The sequence below is a fragment of the Prunus mume genome, linkage group LG7 (genome assembly GCF_029339155.1).
Source record: "Prunus mume cultivar Tortuosa linkage group LG7, ASM2933915v1, whole genome shotgun sequence".
Taxonomy (NCBI): domain Eukaryota; kingdom Viridiplantae; phylum Streptophyta; class Magnoliopsida; order Rosales; family Rosaceae; genus Prunus; species Prunus mume.
This window is the reverse complement of record NC_142704.1, coordinates 17,498,473-17,508,568: the sequence shown is the minus strand read 5'-3', so window position 1 is coordinate 17,508,568 and position 10,096 is coordinate 17,498,473. Positions and strand designations below refer to the sequence as shown.

Below are 10,096 nucleotides of genomic sequence, written 5' to 3'. Positions count from 1 at the left end.
ACTAATTACAACTTAAGCCTTATCGATGAAGATAATTGACCTCTTGTGTCATCTCAGAGGGTCGGCATATGGCAAAATCTTTGGCATGAGAACATTTCTATATAGGGCTTCTGCACTCCACGAACTTTTTGACTTGAAAAAGAAAATCATCTATTTATCTTTTTATTTATTCTCAAATAGCAAGTACATATTTGTGTGACTGAGAGGGAGAGGTTTTGGATTTTGATTAAGTTGAGAGATGGATTTCATGGATCATTCCGTGCATGAGGCTGCAGCTTCAGGAGATGTTGACTTCTTAAGAGCAAATGTTGCAGATGATATTCTTCTTCAGAAAACTCCTAATGGCAATAATATTCTTCACATTGCAGCTGAATTCAAGCAAACAAATTTCTTCAAAAACATTCCAAATCAATCTCCACTGTTTTGGGACACCAACAAGAAGGGCAACACTCCCCTACACGTTGCTGCAAGAGTAGGCTGTGATGACATTGTAAAGCTACTACTCGCTCAAGCAGTGAGCAGACTTGCCAGTGGAGGAGTTGATCAGGAAAGCGGACTCACTGGTAAAGAAGCCCAGAAAGAGTTGGTACGAAGGACCAACTGTGAAATGGATACAGCACTGCATGTTGCTGTCCGATATGGTCATGGTGAAATCTTGAATTTGCTAATGGAATTTGATCATGAATTGTGTTGTCTCACAAATAGCGCCAATGAATCACCATTGTTCCTAGCAGTACGCCGGGGGTTTCTATCCATAGCTCGTTCTATTTTACAGGAGTATCAAATATGTCCTTCTTTTCAGGGGACCCATGATGTGACGGCTTTGCATGTGGCGATAACTTGCGCGGGCAAAGAAGCTGAAGGTAATAAACTACCTGGGATTAATTGATTTAATTTTATTAATTAATCATGTGTTATACTTGAACAAGGTAGAAATGGCCTAATGTTTCTATATTAACAAGGTAGAAATTGTGAGAATTATGGTATCCTATGATGGTGCTAAGATAATCCGAGAACGCGACGCAATTGGGTGGACTCCATTACACTACGCAGCATTAAGAGGGAACCTTGAAGCAATTCGACTGGTGATTAAAGAGGATAGCTCTGCTTGTTACATACTGGACATAGCCGGAATGTCAGCTCTTCATCTTGCAGCCTATGCAGGCCACATCCAAGTTATCGAAGAGTTTATCACACGTCAGCCTGGCACTTGTGATTTGTATAATGAGAAAGGCCAGACGATTCTTCATGTTGCAGTTTTAGGGGGACGTAAAGATGTAGTCAATTACATTTTGACGACGCCTAAGCTTGCGAGACTTATAAATGAAGCAGATAAAGATGGAAACACCGCTATGCATCTAGCAGCCATTCACAAAAATATTGGAATTATACGCATTTTGGTACGCAACCCTATGGTGGATAAGACTGCTATCAACAAGGAATTCTTAAAGGCCTTTGACATTTTAGTTGGCAACAAATATGGAGAGGTACGTATTATGCAAATAAAGAATTTTTTTTAGGAGCTAATTTTCTCACTCATCTTTTCTCCACTTATACTCTCTTTTCCTTTTTAATACTTTTTAATTAATTTTTGTTTTTTTTTTCTCTTTCCTATTCTACCCTTATTCTACTTTAATTTCTTTTTATTTCACTTTTATATTATTTCTTTTTCTTTATACTTAATTTTACAACTTGCACTCCATTTTCTTTTTCTTTATATTTTTATATTATTTCTTTTTCTTTATGCCATTAAATGAATATGATAATATATATATTTTTATTATTATTTAGAAAACCTATTATGCTTTATGAATTTAATAAAAAGTTGAATTAAACATTAGAAAAAAGAAAAGAAAAAGCCTCTGCAGCCTTACCACTCCGCAATGGTCCTTCCCACTTCTCCACCTGCTAAGCAGTTCCTCTCCTTCCAGACTAGACTATGCCATTCTTTTCAATATTTTTTCCTTTTTTCTAATGATATATTTTAGTTTAATTGAACTTTTAATGTATTTTTAAATTAATTCAACTTTTTATTAACTTCAAAAAGCTTTATAGGTTTTCAAAATAAAATAAAAACAGATTATCATGTGCATATAACGGCAACTTTAACGGAACCAACCAAATTGACTGACGGTCTTAAACATAAGGATCAAATTGGCCAAATTGAAAACACATGGACTAAATTGGCCAACGTTATAAAATACATGGATCATTTTGACATTTAAGCCAAATAAATAATATAAAAGTGAAAGTAAAAAAGAAATCTTGAATGTATGGTATTTAGGGTGGAATAGGAAAGCGAAAGAATAAAAAAGAATAAAATATTAATTAAAAATAAAAAGCAAAAGGGAGTGTAAGTGGAGAAAAGGGGAGTAGAAAAATTAGCTCCTTTTATTTATTTATTTATTTTAACTATAATTTTATTCAATTGAGAATATGAATATAATTGAAACTTTACAAATGTGAACCACATATATCTTTTTAGTTGTTGACTATAAGTGTTGCTCTCTATGTTATAGGATGTCAATGGTCTTCCTACTCTTTTCCACGTGGGTTACCCCATTGGCGTGCCGTTTTTCCAACAACAAATCTGTCGTGATTTCGTGAAATTGGAATCTGAAGCGAATGACCATATGCTTGCCACAAAACCGAGACAAGAGATGCAAGCCTATACAGATAGGGACTTGAGAAGATTTGACACCAATCTACTGGTAGCAATACTTATCGCAACAGTCACATTTGCAGCGGCTTTCACAATGCCTGGAGGATTCACAAGTGATGGCATGCCGGTTTTATATGACAAGACATCTTTCCAAGTCTTTCTGCTATCCGATGTCCTCTCCTTCTTTCTGTCAATTTTCGTTGTCTTTATTAATTTCATAGAGGCAACTGTGTTTGGAATTGGAAGAGTTCAAGTCATGCGTACACGTCTTGTTCAATATTCCATAGGAGGAATGATGGTGGCATTTGCATCAGGGTTGTTTGTAGTCTTGCCCCAACACAGTCCGTTTGGCATTGGGGTCTATCTAATATGTGGTATTTTGTGCTTACTTGTCGCCCTTACATTCCAGCGACCTGAGAGCGAGCGTCGGAGGAAGATCCAATGGCCCCGGACCAGCGAAATTTGATAGTGTTGAGCTATCTTTTCTTTTTCTTGTATTAATAAGTGCATGAATTGGTGGGATGAATGAAGAGTAAATAAAGAATTCACGAGAGCTATTATGCTTGGGGTAATAAAAGAGATAGTGGTCCTTCGACATTTTCTTACGTACATCGAGTACTGTAAGCCATTGACAGAAAATATTAAGTACTTAAGTAGAGTCTATAAATAAGGCTTGTATCTATGTTATTTGTGAGATGAAGTGAAGTGAATAGAAATAAAGTGAAGAATTGAAATAAGATTCTCCCTAGAAACTTAGTATATATCCATTAGTTGATCACTCCCCTTCCTTGTACATATATTATACCCTTATTGTTAACTATTGATATTAAACAGTTAGTAAGTCGGGTGTGCAAGGCACGTGGGTTGTTAGTAGAATTAGTTAGACAGCTGGATTGGTTACACGGTTAAGCCTTACTTAACAGGTATAAAGTGTAACAGTGCTGTAGCTTAAAGGTAGATTAAGCAATACAGAAATCAAGATTTGCGATTTCTCTCTGTTTCTATCTCCTTCTTCTTCCTATATCTTCTTCATACTTCTCTGAATATGATAGTTTACATGGTATCAGAGCCCTCAGTGGCTTTCACATAATCAATCGATCCGTTCTGCGCTTTCTCTGTCTTTCAATCCACTCATTTCCTCATTCTATGATTCTCCGATTCTCTGATTCTCTTCCCGATTCTCTCTATTTCCTCACCCAAATTCAATTATAGGGCTTCCTCTGATTTTCTTCCCTGTTTTCTCTCTGATTCATCATGGCTTCTTTTCCTCCATCAAGATTGATGGTCTGCTCATTATGGTTACCATTCGTCTCAGTGACAATAATTTCTTGAAATGGAGTTTTCAATTGGAGTTTGTGTTGCAAGGGTATGAGCTTTTTGGGTATTTCGATGGCTCTATAGTTCAACCTCCAAAATTTGCAATCTTGGACGAAGAGGGTGTTACTTCTCAAGTCATAGCAGGTTACAAGGAATGGCTGAAGACTGACAAGGCTCTTCTCAGTTTGCTCATCGCCACTCTGTCGGATGAAGCTTTGGAATATGTTTTTGGGACTAAGACGGCTCGAGAGGCTTGGCTCAATTTGGTGGATCGCTATGCCTCAGTTTCACGAGCCCATATCAATGACTTGAAGATTGAGCTCCAAACTACTCAAAAAGGGGGGACTCTATTGAAAGATTTCTTCTTCGGTTAAGGCATGTTCGAGATCAGCTTGCTCAAGCCGGTGTGAAGGTCTCAGATGAAGAGTTCATGATTGCTACACTCAATGGGCTGCCTTCTGAACACAATATGATCAAGACTGTCTTGATTGCAAGAGATTCCTCTATTTCGTTGAAGGATTTCAAGGCTCAGTTGCTCGCAGCTGAACAAACTGCAGAAGCAAGAATTTTGACCCACTCTGCTATGCTTACTTCTCACCATCCTGCATCTGGGTGTAATTATGTGGCTTCTTCTTTCAATGGGTATGCTCCTATGTCTCATTCTCTGTCTAATAATACAGGTTTACTACCGACCTCTTCTGGTTCAACAGTTGCTTTTTATGCATATAATGCTCATCATTGGTATACTAGTCCACGTGGTTTGTCTGGTTCGAGTAGTTTTCTAATGTCCAATGGGTCTACTGGTTTTGGTAGAGGAAAGTTCTCTAATGGGGGTTTTTGTAAACCGGTATCTGCATCTTCTCAAATGTCTGGCTCCTGGTTTCTGGCTCCAAGTTTGGTTCTAACTCGTTTCATAGGAGCAATATTGTCCCTGAGTGTCAGCTTTGTTGCAAGCGGGGTCATACCGCTGCCAACTGTTATTTTAGGCATGATGCCTCTCCCGCTCAGTGGCTCTGCACAAGTGATTAAATGCCAGATATGTGGAAAAAGGGGGCATGGAGCTCTTGATTGCTTCCATCGTTCCAATTACTCCTATCAGGGACAACCTCTATCTCCTAAGCTCTCAGCTATGACTGCACGGAGCTCTTATATCCCTAATATAGTTTGGATTGCAGATAGTGGTGCATCTCATCATATGGTTGCAGATGTCTCCTCCTTGCATCATGTTACTCCCTGTGAATCTGCAGAACAGGTTACAGTGGGAAATGGTGAAGGTTTGAAAATTCAGAATATTGGCATTATATCTCTTTCTTGCAACTCTTCTTCTTTACATATGCCTTCTATTTTTCATGTGCCTAAACTGTCTGCAAACCTCTTATTTGTTAATCAGTTGTGCAAGGACAATCAGTGTCTTATATGCTTTGATGCTTCCGATTTTTACATACAGTACAAGCGAATCAAGACCATTCTACTCCGAGGACTGAGTCATAATTGTATCTATCCCATCCCATGTACATTGCCTTCACAGTCCTAGGCAGTGGCGTTTCTTGGACAGAAAATTAGTTCCTCTTTGTGGCATCAAAGACTTGGTCATCCCACCAATGCCGTCATCAAATTGATGCTCAAGAATTCATAGTTAGAGTCTCTAAATGATGATTCAAGTGTGATTTGCTCTTCTTGACTTCATGGGAAAATGCACAAGCTGCCATTTACAGATACTCATATTAAAACTAAGATTCCTTTTTCTAGAATCCACAGTGATGTATGAGGTCCTTCCTATTTCAAGTCTCTAGATGGCTATAGGTACTTTGTATCTTTTTCTGGATGAATGTATCGGTTACTTGTGGCTTTTTCCACTATTCAATAAATCAGAGGTGTTCTCTAAGTTTCTTCATTTCACTGCATATGTTCAGAATCAGTTTAAGGCAACTATTCAGTGTTTACAAAGTGATGAGGGTGGCGAATATTGTAGCCACTTATTTTCTAAGTTTCTTTCATCCAAAGGTATTCTTCATCAAATGTCCTGCCCATACACACCCCAACAAAATGGGATGGCGAAGAGAAAGAATAGGCACATTATCGAAACTGCTATTACTTTGTTGACTGAAGCATCATTACCAGGGAAGTTTTGGTTTCATGCTACTGCTCATGCTGCTTATTTAATAACCTAGTTCTACCTTGGATAATCAAGCTCCGTATTTTTGATTGTTTGGAACGGACCCTAATATTCACTCCTTGAGAGTTTTTGGTACAGCTATATATCCTTATCTTCGCTATTACAATGTGCACAAGCTACAACCTCGCACTACTCAGTGTGTGTTTCTGGGATATGCTACTGGATATAAAGGGGCTATTGGCTACAATTGTGCAACTGGAAAATGTGTGATCTCTAGGGATGTCATTCATAACGAGTTTGTTTATCATTTTGTGCCTTCCATTACTTCACAGCAGTCTTCTACTTCATCTTCTGTTGTGAACACCTCTCCTATTATAATTTCTCTACCATCGCAATCTCATCCAGATTCAGAGTCTTGCATGTCATAATTTATCTAGGAATGGGGTCTCCTTAAGCTCTAGCTCTGTACCTACTCAATCTATTCCTAGAATGGTTTCATATCAACTGCATCTCTCTCATTACAGTCTGAGAATGATCCGCATGTATTTAGTGATCAGCAATTACAAGCGATACTACCTTATGAAGCATCTTCCCCTCTTCCTCCTCCTCCTAATCCAGAACCAGTAAACACTCATGCTATGCAAACCAGATCTAAGTCTGGTATTGTTAGACCAAAACAGTTTTAGATTATCAAGGCTATTTCACCTGTTTAACTGCAAGTGGTGAGCTAGATGAACCTTGTAGTTATGAAGTGGCCTCATACTCAACTGAATGGAGGAAAGCTATGCATGAGGAAATTGATGCCCTTCATTCACAAGGTACTTGGAGTTTGGAGCCCAATCTTGGCAACAAAAATATTGTTGGTAGTAAATGGCTATATAAAATAAAGAAGAATTCAAATGGATCTATTGTAAGGTACAAAGCAAGGCTGGTTGCTCAAGGATTTAGTCAACAACCTGGTTTAGATTTTGGAGAAACATTTAGCCCTTTCGTGAGGCATACCACAGTTTGGTTGGTTTTAAGCCTTGTTGCTATGAATCATTGGTCATTAAGGCAACTAGATGTGAAAAATGCCTTCCTTCATGGAGGTTTAGAGGATGAGGTGTTTATGCGTCAACCACAAGGGTATGAAGATCCTGCTTATCCAGAGTATGTGTGTAAGCTTAAGAAATCCTTGTATGGTCTGAAGCAAGCTCCAAGAGCTTAGAATGCTAAATTCACAGGATATTTGCCGGCTCTGGGTTTCAAATTATCTCATTCTGATCCTAGTCTGTTTGTGAAACATGAAGGTTAAGATGTGATTGTGTTGCCGCTGTATGTCGATGACATTATATTGACTAGCTCTAATGCAGATTTGGTATAAACTGTGGTTGACAACTTGAGTTTAGTATTTGAAATGAAAGACATGGGTCGCCTTGCTTATTTCTTAGGATTGCAGGTTGTATATCCTGTCTCAGGAGGTCTGTTTGTGAATCAAACAAAGTATGCTAAGGATCTATTGCATAAAGCTGGGATGCAGTCCTGTAGAGCTTGTTCAACTCCGTGTAAACCACACAATCAAATTCTGACAGACAGTGGTGAACCGTTATTTAATCTTACCATGTTTAGGAGTGTCGTTGGGGCTTTACAATATTTGACATTCACAAGACCTGACTTGACCTATGCAGTAAACAAAGTTTGTCAGTATATGAATAGCCCTATTGATGTTCATTGGTTTCTAGTTAAAAGAATCTTAAGGTATGTTCAAGGTACTCTGAACTTTGGGATTAATTTTACTAGTATCAGTCCTACAGTAAGTGATCCTTGGCAGCTGTCAGCATATAATGATGCTAACTGAGCTAGAGACATTAACACCAGGAGATCTACCACAAGCTTTGTAGTGTTTTTAGGAAATAATCCTATCTCTTGGCAGTCCAAAAAACAAGGATCAGTCTCCAGAAGCTCAATAAAGGCAGAGTATATAGCCTTGGAAAACACTGTTGCAGATATTGCCTGGATCAGACAAGTGCTACACAATGTGAAATTCTTTCTACCTAATCCTCCTGTGGTGTATTGTGACAATTTATCTGCCCTAGCACTTAGCTCCAATCTTGTCTACCATTCCAGGATCAAACATTTGGACATTGACTATCATTTTGTGAGAGAGAAAGTTCAGAAGAAAGACTTACTTGTACAGTATGTTCCTACATAAGAGCAAGTGGCAGATGTATTCACAAAGGGATTACGTAGTCCTATATTTTCACGACATTGTAATCATCTTCGATTAGGGAATGTAACAGGGTATGGAAAATGTTAACTATTGATATTAAACAGTTAGTAAGTCAGGTGTGCAAGGCACGTGAGTTGTTAGTAGAATTAGTTAGACAGCTGGATTGGTTACACGATTAAGCCTTACTTAACAGGTATAAAGTGTAACAGTGCTGTAGCTTAAAGGTAGATTAAGTAATATAGAAATCAAGATTTGCGATTTCTCTCTATTTCTATTTCCTTCTTCTTCCTATATCTTCTTCATACTTCTTTGAATATGATAGTTTACACTTATCAATCTTTAATATTGTGATGAACGTGGCATATAAGACGACCAGTAAAGACTACAAAAGAAGGTGAACCTTGTCCTCTCCGCTGGGTGTCATCTTAGGTCATCAAAATTTGAAAAGAAACGGAGGCTAGGCAATGTTTAATGAAGGAGAAGACTCCCCTATAATTTCATATATGAAAGATGAATACATTACATAGTAATATAGGGCTGGGCTAGGCTATACAAGGTAAGTGCCTTAATTACAAAAAATAAAGACCTATATAAGGTAACTAAATCGCAATTTGTCTCCACATAATCTGTGATATGATTTGCATATTTCAACACTCTCCTTCAAGTTGGAGCATGGATATTGTGCATGCCTAACTTGCGGCAATGAGCTTGAAACATGAGTTTACCATGTGCTTTGGTAAACAAGTATGCAACCTGATGTTTAGATGGTGTGAAATGAGTTGTGATAAGCCCAACTTGAATTCTTTCTTGAATCAGATGACAGTCTAGCTCTATGTGTTTTGGTACATTTGTGAAAGATAGGATTAGCCGCAATGTGTAGCGCGGCTTGATTATCACAGAGAACTCAAGTAGGTGTGGTATGAAGGACTCAAAGAATTGTAGTAGAAAACGTAGCCATGTGAGTTCATAGGTAATTGCTGCCATTGATATATAATTGCTGCTATTGATCTATACTCTGCTTTTTCAGAAGATCATGATATTGTATGCTGCTTATTGGTCTTCCAAAATATTAAGGAGTTACCTAAGAAGATGCAGTATCTCCTAACGGAACGCCTTGTTGTAAGGTACAATGCCCAAGAGGCATAACCTTGTAGTTGGAAAGAATTGTTGGATGGAAAAATTAATCCTTGGCCTATTGACCCTATCAAATATTTCAACACAGGCATGGCTACTGCAAGATATGGTTTGCGTGGGTGGCTCATGAACTGACTGAGGACTTGTACAGGATATGAAATGTCAGGCCTTGTTATTGTGAGATAGATGAGACGCGCTACAATTCTTCTATAATGAGTGGGGTCTTTCAAAAATTCTCCTTCTGTTGACTATAATTTTAAGTCTTGCTCCATAGGAAAATCCACAGGATAAGTCCCTAACAATCCAACATCATCCAGAATGTGTAAAATGTACTTTCTATGTGAAATGGAGATGCTTTCCTTGGAGCGAGCTACTTCAATTCCGAGGAAATATTTTAGCAAACCAAGATCTTTGATCCGAAATTGATGATGGAGAAAGTCCTTTAATTGTTGTATGGCAGTAGGATCATTTTCGGTTATGATCATATCATCAACATAGACTAATAGCCACAGTTATGGATTTACCTTTTACACGAGTGAACATAGAGTAATCAGCCCTTGATTGCCGAAAACCAACATATTGAATAGCTGTGGAAAATTTGGAAAACCACTGTCGTGAAGCTTTCTTAAGCCATATAAAGATTTCCAGACTTAACAAA

At 38.0% G+C, this 10,096-nt stretch overlaps 1 protein-coding gene across 1 annotated transcript; it reads left to right on the top strand.

Annotated features, from left to right (window-relative positions):
* The first annotated feature begins 247 nt into the window (after window positions 1–247).
* Window positions 248–3,128, top strand: LOC103337114 (protein ACCELERATED CELL DEATH 6-like). Its single transcript, XM_008240266.2, has 3 exons — window positions 248–863; window positions 967–1,487; window positions 2,520–3,128. The coding sequence occupies exons 1-3, from the start codon at window positions 248–250 to the stop codon at window positions 3,126–3,128; spliced, it is 1,746 nt and encodes a 581-aa protein (XP_008238488.2).
* Window positions 3,129–10,096: the final 6,968 nt, after the last annotated feature.